The sequence below is a fragment of the Perca fluviatilis genome, chromosome 19 (genome assembly GCF_010015445.1).
Source record: "Perca fluviatilis chromosome 19, GENO_Pfluv_1.0, whole genome shotgun sequence".
Classification (NCBI taxonomy): Eukaryota; Metazoa; Chordata; class Actinopteri; order Perciformes; family Percidae; genus Perca; species Perca fluviatilis.
Genome location: NC_053130.1, coordinates 18255306 through 18275822, shown reverse-complemented (window position 1 = coordinate 18275822; position 20517 = coordinate 18255306). Strand labels below are relative to the sequence as shown.

General features: G+C 43.3%; 1 protein-coding gene across 4 annotated transcripts in view; it reads left to right on the top strand.

Annotated features, from left to right (window-relative positions):
• The first annotated feature begins 2484 nt into the window (after window positions 1-2484).
• slit1a (slit homolog 1a (Drosophila)) overlaps window positions 2485-20517 on the top strand; it is an 86620-nt gene continuing 68587 nt past the window's right edge. For 3 of the 4 annotated variants that reach the window (XM_039783213.1, XM_039783211.1, XM_039783210.1), the window contains exons 1-4: window positions 2485-3149; window positions 14368-14439; window positions 16734-16805; window positions 18304-18375. In XM_039783213.1, the coding sequence (XP_039639147.1) occupies window positions 2941-3149; window positions 14368-14439; window positions 16734-16805; window positions 18304-18375 (425 nt within the window). In that variant the 5' untranslated portion in view covers window positions 2485-2940. The remainder of the gene's footprint in view (window positions 3150-14367; window positions 14440-16733; window positions 16806-18303; window positions 18376-20517) is intronic. The other variant, XM_039783212.1, reaches the window with a different exon arrangement.

Genomic DNA, 20517 nt, shown 5'->3' with positions numbered 1-20517 from the left:
ATTCATCCGCGAGCAGCTGACAGCTTCGTGGTGATGAACCATTGGTTTCTTTGATTTCTAACTTTGGGTACAAGCTGAAGGAAAAAATATTTATTGAACTCCACAGGCTTCGGAACTACTGTGAACTACTGTGAACTGTGAAGTGGGTGCTATTCCACATTTATTGCAGTTATTTCCTCAACAGAGTCAGTTGTTGGTGAGCTCTTATGTTTTGCAAACTCCTCTCCCAGACTAATTGTAAATTGCTGCCATGTCCTCCCACGGCGTTGAGAGCAGCAGAATAATTCCTGTTGTGTTTGTGTGCATTCCTATCACAACTCTGTGAGAACGGAGGGACGTTACCACCACCCCCCATTACCACTAAACAGCACTGTCTCCTCTTTAATTAGCCATTCATAGACACAGATTCACTGCATCGACACTTTTACCGGGATAGATTGAGGTCTGTGTGAGTACACCTGCGTGTGCATACATACACACACATACACACCTCAGTTTATGTACGAGTTTCCAGTTGGCATACAGATACACACAAATTCAAATGTTTCTGCTTGCATCTTCACTGTTTTTTTTTCTTCTCTTTGTGCCTTTGTTAATTAAAGTGTTCTCGGGTCTATGGGATTGTGCTGATGTTTATGTGGGGAGGGATCCACCCTGCAGCAAAGCCCTGTAGAATTAGACCAGAGACCCTAGTGGCTCGAGCTGAGCCAAGCACAGCCATGGCCGAGGATAGCAGAGGTGTTTGTTACTTTTAGTTTAGTTTTAGTACCAAACGTTTAGTTGATTTTTTTTAAAAACAGAGTAGTTACGAAGCAACTAAATGCTAATTAATGAATTAGTAGTAGTAGTTCCTTGATGATTCTGAACCAAGAATTATATAGTGAGTTGTGCAAAAACAGAAAAAACTAGACAGCACAAAAACTGACAGACGCTATGCAAATCAATATATGAGCCAGCGTATAATAATTAGTTCCTAGATATCTGTGAATCTCTACATGAGCACCTAATGAATCATTCTTGATTAATGCTAAATCAGGTGCTAAATGACACTAAACCAATAATGCATCACTGCCTCCTTGCTTACTTACCTCCCTATTAGCGGGTGTCAAACTATTAATATTTTGTAGAATAGGAAAGCGGCCAAAGTATTAGTTATTGGTCTTGGGGCCATTTAGCAGCCTTAATCAGGACTGCCTAATTAAGTAGGTGATCAGTATGAAGATTCATAGATATCTAGGAACTAATCATTACCCATTTGTTCAATGAAAGTTATGCAAAAAGTGCTAGTTTCTCTTCTTCCTTGGTAACTACTTCTTCTAATTTTCTGTACTGTATTTTAAAGTGTCACCATTTGTTTTATTGTGTGGATAACTGTGAACAATCCACTGTGGATTGAACCTATTAAAAAAACAAAAAAAAACAAAAGCTACCCACATCCAGAAAACTGATTTGCAATTCCACGAACTGTAAATCAATATGCATTTGGAAATGTTTGCTGAAATCTACAATTACACTGTCGACAGCAGCTGGACTCTAATATATCCACTGTTTTAATATAGTGTAAACATTTGCAAAATAATATTTATTAAGAATTACTTTAGAGCAAATAATGGCCTGCATATGCTGCCTATCATTCAATTTCCCCTTCTCAACACAGTCCACTTTATGCTTTGAGTCCAATTCAGGGAATGCATGGTCCTGGCATTAAGAGGGGGATTGTGTGCCAATTACTGCCATCAATCCAAATAACAGAGCAGGTATGGTTGTGAGTGTAGCTGTTTATCTTTTAATTTGTATATATTAGGATATAATCCTTGTCCCTGTGCCTATGCTGTGCTTAAAATATAGTGTTGACTTACTTTTTATGGCTGTGGTCTGCCTTCCCAACAGATCGTGAATATTTGTGAGTGTGTGTGCGTGCAGTTCTTCATTCCAGTTCCCTGCTGCAGCTTCTGTGTGTGTGGCCACACTTGATCTACATGTTAAAACCCACATTTACAGATTATTTATTCCGGATTTTTGCCTCCAAGGACTGAGGTGTTGATTCCTCTCTTCCCTAGTGGATTCTCCTTCGTTACATGTACGCATTCACACACTCACACAGCCCGTTCTCCCCACAGCCTCTCCCTTCGGGCAGGGGTTATGCAGTGTCATGCAGGTTAGGTCTCTCTTTAGGGGTTCGTCTGGAGGCAAACCTGAGAGAAAAGGAGTGGAGTGAGTGAAAAAAAGAAAAGAAAGATACTTGGAGTAGATTTGTATTGTGAATAGAATCAAGGGAATGAGAGAGGGATCTCGAGAATGAGAGTGAGTTCAGGCAGGGTTCTGGCGGGGGGGGTGTTGTGTGAGGAGGGGGAGGAGAGGAGGGGTAGGGGTGGAGTCGGGGGGCTCTGCTATTTGTAGATCCTTGTGATGGATGACTGGTGTGTGTGTGTGTGTGTGTGTGTGTGTGTGTAAGAGAGAAAGAGAGAGAGAGAGAAAGAGACTGTTTTTTTTTCTCTTTCTGCTCTTTCCCTATTCCCTCTCTTCAGACGAGCAGAGCAGAGCGGGACTGAGTGAGAGGAGGACAGAGACGCAAACGTGTACAGACCAGAGCACAGCAACTCCACAAAGACAAGAGAGAAGAGTTTGCAAGGAGAAAATAAGATAAAGAAAACAGCTTTTTTTCCATCAGCAAACTGTGGTGGATATCATACCTACATCAAAAGAAATCTAGAAGAACAAAAAGGATTTGCTTTGCTTCACAGCTGAGAGGAAAATATTAGCATTTCTTTCAATTTAGTTTTCTATTTTTATTCACCACAAATAATATAATAAATTATATAATTATTCTAGAGGACTTGCAAGGTGTAGCAGGACTCCTTTTTGCAGAGAAGGAGAGAAAGGTGGACAGAAAGAAGTAAGAGGTTTGTTGAAGAACAGCTTGCTGCAGTGGTGGTGAATATGCCCGTCAGAGGTAGCTGTCTTGGGGCAGGCATGGGCAGGCTGGCCGGACAGCCACTCTGGATGTGGGTGGTGATGCTCTCTGCTCTGCTCATGGGCAATGCCAGTGCCTGCCCAGCCCTGTGTACCTGCAGTGGCACCACAGTTGACTGCCATGGACTGGGACTCAAAACCATGCCAAGGAATATTCCCCGCAACACTGAAAGACTGTGAGTACCATCTCTACTCCTTGTGTGTGTGTGTGTGTATCTGTGCGTGTGTGTGTGTGTGTGTGTGTGTGTGTGTGTGTGTGTGTGTGTGTGTGTGTGTGTGTGTGAGAAACTCCCTGACTGTGTTCCTCTGTCTTCTTTATTCACTATTTCCCTTCTGTCCCCTTGCTATATTGAAGTGGTGCACATGACTTTGCTTAGACTGAACGAGAACAATAGCTCTGCCTGTAAAGCTGTGTGTGTGTGTGTGTGTGTGTGTGTGTGTGTGTGTGTGTGTGTGTGTGTGTGTGTGTGTGTGTGTGTGTGTGTGTGTGTGTGTGTGTGTGTGTGTGTGTCAGTCACTGGCATTCCAGTCAGGTATAAATAGGCATGAGGGGAAAGAGCAAGAGCGGATGTGTGCCTCTCACATGTGTCCATTATTTACTTACCTGCTTTTTCATACTTGCTGCAAGTATTTTATGTTATGTATTTTTTAATCCTAAAAGCAAATAAATTGAGGTTAATTTTGGCTCCACTTTTTAATGGGACATACAGTACAGGCCAAAAGTTTGGACACACCTTCACATTCAATGTGTTTCTTTATTTTCATGACTATTTACATTGTAGATTCTCACTGAAGGCATCAAAACTATGAATGAACACATATGGAATTATGTACTTAACAAAAAAGTGTGAAATAACTGAAAACATGTCTTATATTTTAGATTCTTCAAAGTAGCCATCCTTTGCTTTTTTATTAATAAGGGGAAAATTCCACTAATTAACCCTGACAAAGCACACCTGTGAAGTGAAAACCATTTCAGGTGACTACCTCATGAAGCTCATTGAGAGAACACCAAGGGTTTGCAGAGTTATCAAAAAAAACAAAGGGTGGCTATTATGAAGAATCTAAAATATAAGACATGTTTTCAGTTATTTCACACTTTTTTGTTAAGTACATCATTCCATATGTGTTCATTCATAGTTTTGATGCCTTCAGTGAGAATCTACAATGTAAATAGTCATGAAAATAAAGAAACACATTTGAATGAGAAGGTGTGTCCAAACTTTTGGCCTGTACTGTACATTTAGAGATGTAAAAGTAAAGTTTGACGTAAAGTTTAAATCTTAAATTATTGTGAGGCAGAACCACATCTGCTGTCTGGTCCTGTCTGTCCTGGTTCTGTTATGTTTGGGGACATGTTTCCCCCACTCATATCATGTGTCTTGTCTGTGCAGCACTGTGTCTCTCTTTATCTCTTTTTTTCCCCCTCTTCCCCCTTTTCACTTTTTCTCTACTCGTGGGCCAAAGACTCCCCTCTCACTCCCTTCCCAAACCCCTGAACACTCACTCCACAAATTGTTAAATCATGTAGAAAATTAAGCAAATCTGCTACTTAAGTGAGTCTTGCACGAGAATCACGTAGCTGTCTTGTAAAAAAGAAAAAGGATGGGAGATGGAGGAAAAGGTGAGGCAGACGCCAGCTTGTAGAGTGGAGTTTCTCTATCTTTTCTGACAATCCTCTGAAATATTCATCAGCAAATCAGAAGTGAGGAGTGCAAGGAAAAATAGATTGTTCTATTTCAGCTTTTAGAATATCAGTCCTGAATAAAACATGCGGTGGTAACGGAGGAGAGAAAGCCTGTGTCAGAGGCAGCATTGGAATAGTGGGAGCTAGCTGCATATTTTATGCTTTTCATATTTAATTTCTAAGAACACCTTTTTTTTGTTGCCTTGCGGTCTGCATGTTTCCGGGTTGCTTATGTGCACATGCTAATTCAACATTGAAGCAGAGAGGAAACACGGTCATTTTGTGGTTTCCTTTTACATGAATGGCCATTCACACTGGAAATATACCCTGCCCCTGCACTCAAGAGCATTTCTGTGTTAAAAGTTGTTTGTGCATTCATAGGTCATGTACAGCAGGGGATTTTATCGTTGTAACATCTCTGGGTGTTTTCTAGCATGTCTAGCACACTCAGGATGCTGCATTTTAAATATTATGCGTGTAAAGGTCATGTGTAATTTATTCCTGGGTCGTTGCCTTTTTTTGGGTGTGTGGTGGTGCATGTATTAGCTGTGTGTGTAGGTCATTTAGAATATAGCCAGTCTCCACAGAGAAGCACTACTTAACAATAGAGACTATCGTCTTCTGCAGGCTGTTACATAGGGTGATTCATCAAGGTGAATGTGCAAGTCAACGCAGCCCACCCTGCCTCACATGATGGTCCCATGTGCATAGCCAGATTTATGTGTATGCATTTGGAAAATATGTGTTTATGTGAATGAAATTGTGCAACCGCTACTGGGGTCAAAGATGAGTAATGAGTTGCTCATGTTTTTATACAATTGTCCCAGAAGTTGGTGGCTCTCGTCTATAGGATAAAATGTTAAGAGAAGCCTTTTCTTTGTAGAAATTCATTCAAATTACAAAAACAATCAAATGTGTATTGTTGCAAAATGTACTTGACTCACTTGGAAGGAGGCAACGTAGTATTAGTGTTGGGAAGGAAAGCAGATGCAGACTAGAGAAAGCTAACAAAGTAGAAGAGGTTGCGCTTCACTTTACTCTGCGTTGCTGTATATTTATGGATATATGTGAATGCATATGTTTTTGTGCTCATGTATACAGGGTGATGCTTTTCGGAGTGTTAGAGAAGGAGGGGGTTGGTTTTGGGAGAGAGTGTGTGTGTGTGTGTGTGTGTGTGTATGTGTGTGTGTGTGTGTGTGTGTGCGTGCGGGCGTGCGTGTGTGTTTGTGGGGCGGGGTGTGTGTATGGAGGGTGTTGAGACAGACAGCAGAATCCCATTTGCACTTGTCAGTGTGGGTTTGGATCAGGTCTGACCCCTGCGCTCCTCAAACTGAAGCCTGTAATGAGACTGTGAGCTCCACGTATTAAAATCACACCCTGCCTCTTAGGGGCCACCGGCCGCTCCCTCCCCCTTTGCTCCCTCTCTGCATCCATCCTCTGTTCTTCCTTGTCTTTATTCATCTGATGTATGTGGCAAAATAGCAGAAATCACAGTGATATCAGGTTATGCTGAGAGAAAATCAACATCTGTAAGGTTGATTAAAGTGACTTTACACAGACACTAAAGGTTGTTAGTTAAGCGTTTAGGTGGACAGGTATTGACCAAACCTGCAGCCCTTCTCTATCCCTTCTTTATCTCTCTAACAGCCCTGCTGTTTAGTAGGTGTGTCTCATCTGTGAATGGGTTGATTTGCAGAAGCGGAGGAGCTGTGTGTGTGTGTGTACCTTCATTTAATTACAGAAATCCAGTGTATTGATGATGTATTTTCTGTGCCAGAGGAGGAGGCTGCACACTGTGTGTGTGTGTGTGTGTGTGTGTGTGTGTGTGTGTGTGTGTGTGTGTGTGTGTGTGTGTGTATATATGTGTGTGTGTGTGTGTGTGTGTGTGTGTGTGTGTGTGTGTGTGTGTGTGTGTGTGTGTGTGTGTGTGTGACTGTCGGTCTGTCGGTTTTTGTACATGCCTGTATAAATCTGATGTTCACTTGTGTTTGTTCATGAACTTGAGCATGTGCCTCTCTATGTGAGCATGCGTGCAGTGAATAAGTAATGTTAGATGAAAACACATGAGGTTTGGTAGTCGTTGAAGATGAAGGGCTCCCTTGCTGTGATAACCATGTTTATGTATTTGGGGGTTGGAGGTGTGTGTGCATGTGCCAGGGAATGCCTGCGGTGTTTTGGCACCAGCACATAGCTGGTACAACTGACAGCTCACCGGCCACCTGATCCATAATTTACCCTGACAAGACTGATCACAGCCTGCCCACTACCTGCCAGCTCTGCCTATGTGACCAAAGTAGAAAGAGCGAGATGGGAATAGACAAAGAAGTGGCGTGAGGGGTAGAGCTGTGGGGGTCGAGAGCAGGATGAGAAGATCCTTCAAGGCGAGGCTGGCATAGAAACTGAGGCGGTAATGAAGGGATTACTGCACAGGAGTGAAGATACGTGTAACTCAACCACAAAGCTAATGAATGAATAAACAAGATTATGATATTTATTATAAAGGGCAAAATAGGTCTAGCCCTGAGGCAGACTGAATTTCATTCAGGTCCTTTTTTACAATCTAATATATCCATCCTCATAGTAGGTAACCCTATGAGGAGCAATAATGCCTGGAATGAAGATCATTCAGAGAATGTTTATGCTCAGTGGAGGATTGTGAAATTACAGACCTGGGACTCAGTCATTTCAATTTACTGTCTTCACTTCACAGCTGTGGTCTTTTCTCTTGTACTGAATACTGAGGTGGACGCCATCACTATAGCTGTCTTTTAAGTTCAGTATTTTGTGAGATGTCGTGAGTCCTCTGTCAGACAAAGTATGTGGTAATATAGGTATTGTGGGCCAAAGTAGTTCCTAGTAGTTTCTATTTTTCAATTGGTTCAAGCATTTAGTCACCTTTTTATATTTTACATCATGTACCATAAGCATGTTGCTTGCCTAAGCATGGTGATGACAGACTGCTGAGCATCAAAGCCAGCTGCTGTGTGTCTAAACTCACCCAACACCCACTGGCCTGCTCTCCTGATGAGCGCAGCTACTTTATGGAAATGTGTAATTACACTCATGAGAGAAATGACCCCTTCAATGTGTGTGTGTGTGTGTGTGTGTGTGTGTGTGTATGTGTGTGTGTGTGTGTGTGTGTGTGTGTGTGTGCGTGTGCGTGCGTCAAAGAAAGCCTTCCAACACTTTACTTGTGTGTGTCTGACATGCCTGACAAGCATGTGCATATGTGAGTGTACATGCGTGATTGCTTTGCACGCCTATCTAAGAGAGGCTGTATCTCAGCAGACCATGAAAATCGAATTTGGAGAATCCACCTAGATCAGCTTTCATCTCTCAGAAGTCCATCTTTCCTTTTAACCCTCCTGGCTAGCCGGTAGAAGCTGGCAATGAAGAGTGAAGTGTGTGTCTGCGTGTGTGTTAAAATGCAGTGAACATTCTCCTGACGTTGTAGATATGCCTTCATAATCCACATTTCACGCTAGTCAAAATGGTTTTGATGTGATACAAGTTTGAAAGGAAATTATTATAAGCAGCAATCCAGATTTAGGGGCCGCTTCAGATCTGCATCGGTCTGCGCTCTTATCCTATCAGTACTGTGTTTAATGCAACATTTTAGTGCTGTGTTTAATGCAACATTTTAGTTAGTGTTTTAATATATTCTGCTGAAGTCGGTCTTAATTCTCAAAAACTAGATTAATCAATTAATCTGTCAATTATGTTCTCAATTAATCTATGAATACTTTTTTCCATAAAAGTCCAGAAAGAGTTTAAGGTCTCGAAATGTCTAGTTTTGTCTGACCAACTGTTCATTCTCCAAAGATATTTGGTTAACTGTCATATATGACAAATTGGAGCAGCAAATTCTCACATTTTATCAGCTGAAACCAGTGAATGTTTGGCATTTGTGCTTGAAATATGACCAGCACAATTACTTGATTGTCAAAACAGTTGTAGATAAAAACATTTTTGATTGACTAATCCTTTAATTGACTTATCATTCCGGCTTTGCAGTGGGGTTATCTGCTAGCAGATGAGCTAATCTTTGTAAAGAGCTAGAGGAATGCAGATATCAGCATGCTCAGTGGGGGAAGAGGGCCATACATAGAACAACTCTTTATTCACAGGGACCAACAGACAGATTCCAGCACACATGCAGCATCCATCAAATCACCAGTCGTCAGCGCACATCTGTCAGGCAAACGTCTTCTCAGTATTCTGTGTGGAATAACTGAAACATAATAGATGTGGCAGAGCAGATGTTGTGTCCACATGTTACACTTTACAGTACACATTCATACAGCCTAAATGTCTTCATGCGGGACTCAAAGCCACAACAGAACCTCAGCGTCTCTCACTAAACAAACTACAGATACAGTTTAAACCATGAAAGACCCTTCAGTCTTTGCTTCTACAATAGCCATGTGTGTGTTCTTTTTCCAGCCTGTGGCAGTAACACACATTTGAACAGATGTTTAATTGATTCACTTCGGCCTGAGAGAGTGTCATATCTACATCTATGTTTGATCAGAAAGTGGCTGAATGCTACTTTCCTCCCTTGTCTTTTCCGTGACTCCTTTTTCCCATCTCAGTCTCTCTTGCTCTCCGTCTAGTTTTTGCTTACAGCGGCAACTGCTACATGAAAAAAAACTCAGTGGCTCCCTGTCAAGGTTGTTGTTGTAGTGTAAAGGCCAGGTAAAAACAGCAACAAACAGATGCTTGGGTTTTGGTCCCTGACTTTTACCTGTAGCCATTTATAAAATATGAAAGGCTCTGGAAGATGCAGGAGAACCTGCACGGATCAAGACTTCAAGAAGGGGTTGTGTGTGTGTGTGTGTGTGTGTGTGTTTGTGTGTGTGTGTGTGTGTGTGTGTGTGCGCACGCGCGTGTGCGCGTGTGTTAGATGTGCTTGATGTTTACCTTTTCTATCAGTAATCTTGCTCCTGAGGCCTGACTGAGCAGACTGCAAACTGTAAATAGCCTATGAGGAGCCTAGGAGCAGGGAAAACACTCTCAGACGTATTTGCGCGCGCACGCACGCACACACACACACACACACACACACACACACACACACACACACACACACACACACACACACACACACACACACACACACACGTCCAGTGGAGGGCCTTGACTGCTTGTCTGAAAGCCACATTTCAATGGAGAGGGAATGTTTTGTTCAAGCTAAGCAGAAATCTGACCTCTTAGTGTGGATAGAAGTGTTCCAGTTGCATTAAAAGAGTTTGTTGTTTTGGTCATGGTGGTCTGCTCTCTCTCTCTCTCTCTCTCTCTCTCTCTCTTTTCTTTCTCAGTCCCTCTATCTTTGTGTAGGAAGTTGTTGTGAGCCCAAATGGTACTGCCTGGTTCCGTAGCCTGTTGGACCAACTATGTAGGTCACTTTCTCCTCATAGTCTACCAGGCCTCATTTCTACACTGACGTTTCCCAGACAGCCCGTCAGCTCCTCAAAGCTCCGCAGCAACTCGCAACACTCCACCACACTGCTCCACGCCGTCGCTTTCAGGCAGCTAACAGCACTGTCAGAGCAGCTCTCTCTTATTTCTCTCTGTCTCTATCTCTCAGTGACTCCATTCACCCCCCCTGCCACCTCCCCCCCTTTCTCTCCTCCTGTGTGTTTCACGGCTGTCACATCCATATGTCGTGGAGTATGGAGGAGGAGGAATGCTTCACTCTTCCGCAGCTTCTCAACCTGTTCAGTTCATTCATTAGGGAGAGCGCTTGCTGGTCTGGTCAAATAGCATTATCACTGTGTGATTGTGGTTAATGAGCATTCACGTTATGGCTGTACAGGACCTCAGGCTTCTGATCATCAGATTGCTTCCACAGTGAGGAGTTTGGACAGCACTGTGCCACCAATCCCCCATCAGCTGGCTTCTGTCTTCCCTGCCACGCTAAAGCTGTTCAGGACAAATGGTCCTGTGGCGCTCACAGCAGCAATACAGAATGAATGCACTGCAAAAAATAAGCACCTTGATAAGTCATTTAAGTGTGATTTCAAAGAGGAAGGGGGTGAGATGCATTTACTCCCAGTCAAAACCATGACTTGTTCCATCGGGATGAACTTTGACCTGCAAAATAGCAAGACTCATCCATGTCCAGTTTGATTTCTAGACAATGGATTATCATGTTGCTCTTTTAGTTTGTCCTTGCTTGTATACCTGTATGAGTGAGAGAGAGAGAGAGAGTGTGTGTGTGTGTGTGTGTGTGTGTGTGTGTGTGTGTGTGTGTGTGTGTGTGTGTGTGTGTGTGTGTGTGTGTGTGTGTTTGTGTGATTGTTAAGATAGAAAATAAAGTGTTTGATAAAATGTGTACTATTTTTCTCTTGTGAAATGCTTTTGTTAGCCTGCTAGCCATGTTTGCAATCCTGGCTACACTGTGTCTTGTCCTGCCTACTTTTTTCCAGAGCCTGTGAGTAAGCTTTGCATTGCCAATTGTTTTGTGGCTGCAAACAAGTGACTATTAAACTGAAGCTTGATACCAAGTGACCCATGTCTAACCCTGGTAGTGAATTAGAAAAAGAGTGTGACCACAACATTTCCAATGCTCCCCCAAGAGTCTAAAGTGTTGCAGCAATTTAGCTGATCACATAAAAATGGACAGTTTTATTAAACTGTTGCGGCATGAATTGATAATGTTGGTGAAATGCTTTTCAGCCAACAGTAGTTTTTCTTGTGATCATTATGTTCTTTTGCTATGGCTAACTCCCAACAGAACACAATTGCCTTTCCCACAGGCAGGCTTATGTACATGCCAGTGGTGTGCTTGTGTTCATTCTTTGATACAGTATATGTATATGGTCTTTGTGTATGAGTGTAAGAAACGGTACCCATGTGGATATTTGCATCTGCGTGAGTGTGTCTGTATGCGGGCCTTTGTGTGCCGGTTTTCTTTTCCTCCCTCTTGTCTTCGGGTTTTATTTCATGTAATGTGCTCAATTCCAACTAGGCCCCCCTCAGCTGAGGTACCCCAGCAGCTGGCAGAAATAAACATAATGAGTTTCTCAGCATTGTAGCAGCGCTCTGAGCACCTTTGAATTATAGAGATGTGGAGTGTTGGAGCATAGCTGCAGCTTGTCCACCCGATGGAAGGTGCACCAGCAAGTACTCCCAGGCATCAATCAGTTTGAGATGGAAGATGAAGAGGGATTAGATAGTGATGTCATAAATCCACTTGCTCTTCAGGAAGTGTGTCAGCAATGGGAATCCTTGCAGAGTTTCCACAGGATGGAATGGATTTGACTGAAGCAGTTGGAGGTAGAAATCCTTTGCTATAGGAACTGGGAATGATACTTAATAACTGTCTGCCTCTAAAGTAGTACTGCAGTACTGTAATGTGAAAACCCACACAAAGTCAGTGCGACAAAACATCTGTCAATGAAAGGAAAGAAAGTGCCTTTGCGGCTGTGCCAAAAGCCATTGCCTAGCCTCCTTTGATTGCAAAACAAAGAAAGTAGCAGTGACTGATATTGTAGCTAATAAACAGCAGATTTTTCTTTTAAGGCATTGACACCATATTTTACTTTGGCACACAGGGCCCTTATTTAGACGTGGAATTGTGTGTGTGTGCGTGCATAACTTTGCGAGTTTCCCCAGAGACAGAATACTCCCCTGGGTCAGCAGACGGTATCAGATGGGTCAAACACCAGGAACTTTAACACTATAAATGGGGTATAAAGCCCAGTGTCCACGTTATTATGAACCTTTCCCTTTTAATACAAAATGAGTGCTTAGGACAGTGGATTTCATAAATATGATCTTTACAGGGCAGCATAACAGTTACTTCAGAAGCTCATGTCAACATGCACAAGTCAGCAATCCTTGTAGCAGTGGGGATGTTATTATAAGGGACATTTTCAAGGAGCTAATTATCACCTGGGTAATTTTAAGGACTTGAAAACATTGCACGATTTCTGTTGCGAAATGCCAATGGAAAAGGTCAGAATATGTCATAAACACTGTGGATCCTGACTAGCTGAAACATCATAGGCTGCTGGTGGCATTTGAGCATTGCCTAAATGTCATGGTGTTGCTGAACAGGTGCATGGCTAATATGTTTTTTAAGATGGATACTTTCAGCAGCATAATGCATCATCGTTTGAAGACGTTTCCAGAACATTACATTGACTTCAGTTATCGGATCTCAGCTAACAAAACACTTTGAGATGTTGTTGCATAACGGATTTGATTAGTCACCTCTGGAGTACATGCAGAAACTATGGCATGTCTCTTATTACAGGATGAAGCAATACCTCATTGCTGGAGAAGGAAAGTGTAGTTTCATTTGTTTATGTGTGAGTCACTTTTCCACATATTCCTCCTATATTTCTCCCCTTTCTCCTCTTCTATCTTTCTCCTTTTTAATGTCCTCCGGGTGTCATCAGTAGTGACCACCCTGAAGATAAGAAGTTGGGAATCCGGAAGTGTGTGTGTGGGTGTATGTGTGTGTGCCTATTTGCGTAAGCACCTGTAATGAGCACCACATGTGTGTGTATCGGAGCCCAGGCTAATGAAGCCCAGTCCATTATTTATTTCCCGTGGCCCTGTCGCTTGGCCTGTCGATGCACCTGTGTACACACACACACACACACCATATGTCTATAATGACTGTTCTCTTTCGTACTGCATAGCGCTACAGTCCCTGGAGTGGTCATTAGACAGAGAAGGAGAGAGTGACTGAGGGAGAGAGACCAGTGCTTTTGGCGTAGATTTGGAACCAGTTTTTTGGTTGTGCTTTGGGGTTGGTGGTTGGGGAGTCAGAGTAGGGTGAACTCATCATGCTTAGAAAGTGCAGTAGCACAGAGAAACGTTTGCGTGCATTGCCGGCTTTCTGTTCCCTCTGTCATGAGAATACAATCTGCTACTGAGGTCCCACAGTCTTATGTAGCAACAAAGGACAATACAAACCTTTCTTATTTCAGCAGAGGTAACTGAACCAGTGAGGGTGCCACATTCAAGTTCAGCATGCTACAGTTAACATGAGACTTTGGAAAGAATTATTGTCAGCCATTAGATGATGGTTAACTTGTTAGAAACCAACAAAAAATGTAAAACCTATCTTTTTCAACTATTTTGTCTCTCCCTTCCTTTGCAGCGATGGCCAGCTCTCAGCAGGGAGGCTGCTCCCATTATATCCACAGCACTTAGCTTTTTGGCCTTGTAGCCCTGCCCAAATCCCCTCCGCTGGCTCCTGCTAATCCTTACCAATAGTAGGACAGGGCAGACAGAGAGAGAGAGGGGGGTTGGTGGGAGAGGGCTGGAATAGAAAGACAAACAGGCAGCTCAAATGTGACTTCCATTTTAATAGGACTTCTTATATCTCCCAGAGGAATTATAACTGAGCCTGAACTTCCCTCTAACACAACCTTACTGATTCCACATGTCAATATGTGTTACAGTTAACATCTAACGCAATTTGCATTTTATAAAAACACCAGCAATTAAAGACTCTCAGCATATATTACGCCAATAGCATACTTACATGCAAACAGCTTGGGGTACTGTGTGTGTACCGTGTGTGGCTGAAGTGTGTTGTGTGTGTTGCAAAGCTCCAGAGTTTGACTCAGGTATCAGTAGACAAAGATGCCTCCGTGCCACTGTCTGCTCCTTTAGTCATCAGGCGGACCAGGTTCAGAGGGAGAATGAAGATTAATTATTCATATATGTTTGCATGTCTGTCTTTGCAGGGAGCTGAATGGGAATAACCTCACACGCATCACCAAGAGTGACTTCGCTGGACTCAAGTACATTCGAGTTCTGTAAGTACTTGCCTTCATGTTCATGTATGATGATGAGATGTTTGTATGTGTATCTGTGGTGCATGTCCATGTCTGAGTTTATCTATTCATGCAAACCTGAGCTGTATCTAACCTTGGAGCTCACAAGTTGTACAGATATGCTACTCAAATTAGCATAAACCCAGTGAAGTGGAGAGGCTTCTGTCAAGAGTCCTACTCCAGAGTACATTAAGCTACTGAGTGACTGCAGCTAGCAAAGTAATGGACTCCTCTCTCACTGTATTCTGTATGTTGTTGTAGCACTTATTGTCCCTTAGATGCACACACACTCACTTGCCCTCTGTTACCAGACATCAACATGTAATGTGTACACAAGCGCCAGTCCTAAATAGGCTCTCAACACAGTTAACACATTCAGGTGAAGTCATTGACTCCCTCTGTGTTGAAATTAAACAGCACTTGTGACTTCAGGTATTAAAGTAGTTGTAAAAGTGTCAATATGTGTGCATGTGAGAGCACACTACGTTGTCACGGTGACGTGGATAGGTGTCAAAGCACAGGGTTATGGTAGCCAGGAACATGTTTTAAATATAAGTAACACGTGTTAATATCCAACTCGCACCCTACAAAAGCCTAGCGAAGACCGGATCTATTTTCAAGCCTCATCGTTACTCGCCCATCCCCCCTGTCTTCCCACTGCTCCATGTCCACTCTCGTCCTCCTATGCATGCCCCCTTTTCTGCACCACCTTCAACCCCTACGTGAAGGTTAAATGCCTTCATGTCGGCAGCTTGTCACCATCAAGTAAGAAGGAAACAACTTGCAGGAGTACTAAAGACAGAGCTTCCCTTGCTGTAAAGCCTATGATTCCCTCACAGCCACAACTGTGCTACACAGACACACTGCTCCCTTTCTGAAATGTCAGCCAACTACATACAGGATGCATGATTAACATGGTGTAGGTGCAAGGCATGTCTGTATGTGCAACCAGAAAAAAAGTCTGGGGGGTGACCTCTGTGGGGGCAACAGCATTAAGACTAACATCGGGTTGACCTCTGACCCCTGGGCAACCCTCAGAAGGAGCCAAACAGGAACAGAGGTTTATCTTTACAGTCAGCTGCCATCTATCTGTCAGTCTAAAATCAACACAGCTGATTTACCACTATTCGTCTGGCACTGGGTGCTTGGCTGGTCATCATGAGCAGTGTGTGTGTGTGTGTGTGTGTGTGTGTGTGTGTGTGTGTGTGTGTGTTTTTTTTTTTTGGGGTGGGGGGTTTTAGAAACAATAATAATAGAGGAACAATCTGGAAACAGCAGAAAGAAAGAGATCAGAAACTGAAAGCTACATGCCCTCAGACAAAAAGTTTTCTCAATTCAAAAGTACTCCATCTAAATTCATGAGAAAGAGATCGGAGGTGAATTGCACTTTTCTCTCTATGTTTATGGAGTGCGAGCAGTGATTAGCATTTATATTCGATGGGGAGGAAGCCCAGTATGCTGAGTTGCAGCGCGGCGTGGCCTCACTGGAGACATGAGAGGTTGCCTTCAACACAGAACAGTTGTATACGTAATGAAGGAAAGCTCTTGTTGCTTCTAAAGCTGTTGGACGCTTTTCTCTCCTTCCTGGCCTTGTGTTATTGTAATTCTTCCAAAACCATCCAAGCCTCTTTTTTTGTGCATTAGCTTTGGCAATGTAGGTGAGGAAAGGATGTGTTCCTGCTTGTGTATGTTTGTGTGCATCCATGTTTGTTTGTGTGTGACTAATAGCCTTGATGTACTGCCTGCAACTTTGATACTCTCCAACAGGCACAAATGCACATACACACAGCCCACTTTCCCTTGATTGTGCCAATTGTAAAAACCTTGGAGCCCACCTCAGTTTCCCTTCTCACACTTTCTGACCCCCTGCCTACCTTTCGTCTCGTCTCCACCCAACCGCTACACCCAGTGGACCACACCAGAGCTCGCATCCACACTTTCTGAGCCACCTTAGAAACTTTCCTGGCTGCTATTCCTGCTTCTTTTGCCAAGATTCCACACTGTGCCCTCAGTCCACACCGCTGCCCTCTGTGTGTGTGTGTGTGTGTGTGTGTGTGTGTGTGTGTGTGTGTGTGTGTGTGTGTGTGTGTGTGTGTGTGAGAGAGGTGTTAAATATACTGCACCCAGCTTGAATATACATACTGCAAGAAGGCCTGCACCCCAAAGCCCCCTATACTTTGTTAAAGCCTGAGTGACCTTCTACAGACTAGTAAAAAAGTCAAAGCCACACTGTATCTCGTTGTCTCTAAGGCTCTCTTTCTGTCCTCTCTCTGCAGGCAGCTGATGGAGAATCAGATTGCTGTGATTGAGCGTGGGGCTTTTGACGACATGAAGGAGCTGGAGAGACTGTGAGTACCACCCAGAGTTGTCCGTAAATAGCCTGGCCAGAAATAATACATTCTTTTCTAAACTTGAACTTCAAATGAAAACCCAATTACTGATCTGTATTCAGCACATGTATTAGTTGAGTAATGAGACTAACAGGAGGAACCGACCATACATGGTGTATTAAGTGTGAGGCACTTTTCTGTCATTCCATTGTGGTCGGATGGTGCTGAGAGGGTACATCGTGGGCTGGGAGTTTTTTTTATTAGCTTTGCCTGACAGGAATGCCCTCAGTGGGACATGTGGGCTTAAGAGGCCTCCCCCACCACAGACTCTGGCTCATCTGGACAGCACCAGGACTCCTCGACAGCTTGTAAACCGGCTGGAAAACACACAGACAAACACAGCCGACCACACCTCAACCAGCTCATTAGCAAATCAATAGTGCTACCCACATAGAAACCTGCACAGCAGATGACTTTATGCACACATGTCATGCACAAATAGTGGTTAACTTATAATAGACTTTCCCCCCAATTTGAAACCCACATTAACAATTTACATTAACAAACTCCAGGCCATGTACAGCTTGCCTCCCCTGCTTCTCTATAGTCAACTGATCCCAAACATTGGGTAGACATATCCATGTGCCAGACCAATGTGGAAATGGAGCGGCTCGTTTCTCTAATGTTTAAAAGCCACTAACCCACCAGCAGGTACAGTTCAGTGTGAACGGAGCGGCAGCAGACCATTAATGCCCATTACGCACTAAATCTCCACCTCAGCTGGCCAAGCACTCTTCTCAGTGTATACAGTGAGTGGCGCAGGTCCCAACATCTGTCTGAATGTGTCTGAAGAAATGTCAGCGGCCTGCCTTTTAGATTTGCAGCCTCTGTGCCACAGCCGCTGCATTCACTCCCATGTGCCTCCAATGGGCCGTTCAGGGAGAAGAGAGTTGTGGTTTCCAACAAATTAGCAACAGTCTGTTCCTTAGTGACTTAATTGTTGTATTTGCATAAAGCCTGCCAGTCGTGGACGTTAGTTGTTTGACATGGAGTCTGTTGCCAATCACCATGCCTGTCAGTGCTTCCTTAGGCTTGAATAGGCTCATCCATTTCTCTTAATTTTATTTAGAAACATCTTGTTTTAATAGTTCACCCTAGATGAAATCTGTTCATGCTCAGATAACTGGTGGCTGTAATTCACTTGTTTAAATGGGAATGTTGCTATTCTGTTACTCTGGGAAAGTCAGCAGAGCACAGAATCTACTAGGCGCAGCATCGTAATTTAACTGTGTAGAGATAATTTACGGCGCTGTCTCTGACTAGAAGTTTAATTCCCCTGAACTTTCAGTTGGATATTTATGTGACATTCAGAGCGCACTGAAACGCAATAGCCTGTGGCTAAGCCGATTCTACGGCAGCTAGCAGAAATTATTCACAGCCTACACAAGGGCAAGCATGCATAGACACACACGCACATACAAATTCACCGGTTGATCATATGTTTTCCCTGCCGCAGGCGGCTGAACCGTAATCAACTGCAGCAGCTTCCTGAGTTACTGTTTCAGAAGAACCCTGCCCTGTCTCGACTGTAAGTACTTTCACTTTTTTTTTCAATTGAGCACACACTTTTCTTCCTTGTCAGTGCACATGCCAACTCTCTTTATCTTTTCTTTATTATGCAAGCCACCAGTGTTGCTCAGAGATCATATGTGCTACAACAATATACTGCACAGCATGGTTTCAATAAGTCTGATGAATGTTGGCTTTGGTTTGGTTTGGTTTAAACACAAATAAAGAACAATTAAGGTCCGATTGCAGTTTGCTGGAATGCCATCAGGTCTCATTAACATTCAGACTTATTACATTAAGCGTGTGAAGTGTACACTGTGATTTCCACCGTACTTACTGTCTGGAAGACAAAATTAACTGAATGAGTGGAAATCTGAGTTCTTTGCACATCGTTGGGCCTTCGTGCCAAGTCATCTGCAGTTACTCTGTGCTATTCTGTCTGCGAGAGAATCCACTGGTGGCAAAGAGTTGGTGTGACATTGGGACAAGAACTAAGGGACACATTAGACTTCGAACTCTGGTTAAGGTGAAAGGATGTCTGTGTTACTCAATGAGGTTGTTGAATGTCACAGGAGAAGTCCCCAAAGCTCACTCTGCCAGTGGACTCGTATACTTCCATCATATGAATGAGATGTGTCATCACAGTTTTCAATCGGTTTCCACTTTTTACTGTTACTGTACTGTCTCACACCCACACATCCTGACACTCATGCAGTGAGACAATCCCAGAGTAATGCTAAACTTTTATTCCCATCTGCAACAATGCTCAATGTGTTTTTATTTCTTCTTTTTTTGGAATAATCAGTGTCCCTGTTACCCGCTGATCATACCAGCTCCCATTATTCCAGTTCAGATTACCTGGAGCATATGGGAATAATGAAACAGTGGGACATGGAAAAATCATTTCCCTCCCTTCAATCCACTTAGTGATACTACTAAGCCATGATCCCCACCTCAGCCCTGCATCTGTTTATCTTGCGTTTGATGTTTAACACCATCTTGAATCTATCTGTCACTTCCTCGCAACTATCTTCTCACGTCACCTATCATTATTCCAAAACCAACCTGTTGGGCTTCAGGGCAAAGCCTCATCCTTTGGGGGCAAGGCTAGCCTGCTTGTGGCTCGCTTACACTGAGCAGCACTAAGTTGTCTGTCTATCTGAAACAGACACAGAGCAGACCGAGGCCTTCCAGACCAGCGGATGGCCTTGAACAAGCGTGATTAGTCCATCTGGAGCAGCGGGCTCTGCCAACAGCCAGAGGATTGTGCTAACACAGCTCCCCTGTTTCATCCAATCTAACTTCACGCTCATTATTTTAAACCTAGCGTTGGCTTTTCTGCCATGTTCTGGAGAATGAGACTTTGTTCAACGTTGCTTAATCGATTCGCTATGTGTCTGTGTATAGACTCATTTGTTCTTTATCCTTGGCTGAATAAAAGAGAACCATAATGGACCTTGAAGTTTTTAGGTGTGGAAGTGCCTTACATTCTTTAGCAGTTAAAACAAATGTACAATCCAGGGCCATGGAACCGGAAATAATGCAATCTTTATGGTGCCTGTGTTTGATTGACACTTGCTACTTTATGAAAGACTTCTAGTGCTTGTTAAAAATTAGGTCTAGTAGCGTGGGATCAGGAACAGCAGTAGAAGACAAAGGTTTTTCCTAATGTGTTTCTAAACTCCTGAGCGGTGTGTCTGGGCCACATGATGGGTTCTGGTTCCAGTCTGATGCGGTTAGGTTACAGTCTTGCGTTGCTCCCGCCAGCAGCTTTTAATGGACTTAAAAGGTTCTCGACTCCCAGAGCAAGACTTTTGCGCTATTTCATGTGCGTATTTGTGTGTGTTTGAGGATGACAGAGAGAGAAAGAGGCAGAGAGAAAGAGAGTCTATGGTTGCATATGTGTGTGTGTGTGTCTTTGCACTTGCTCAAAGTACTCATCGGGGCTTGTTAGGGTCTGCCTTTATGATCCTAACAAGAGAGGTTAATGTGAAAGCCCGCTGCCCTCAGGTGGAGCACTAACCCAGATGTTTTTTCTTCTCTTGGACGAAGGATTAATTGCCCCCTTCCCTTTTCCTATGCTTTTAACACTCTTCCTCTTTTCCTCTCTTGTACTCCCCTCTTTGTCTCTCTTTTTGCTCATTCTGTAGAGAGGGTTTGA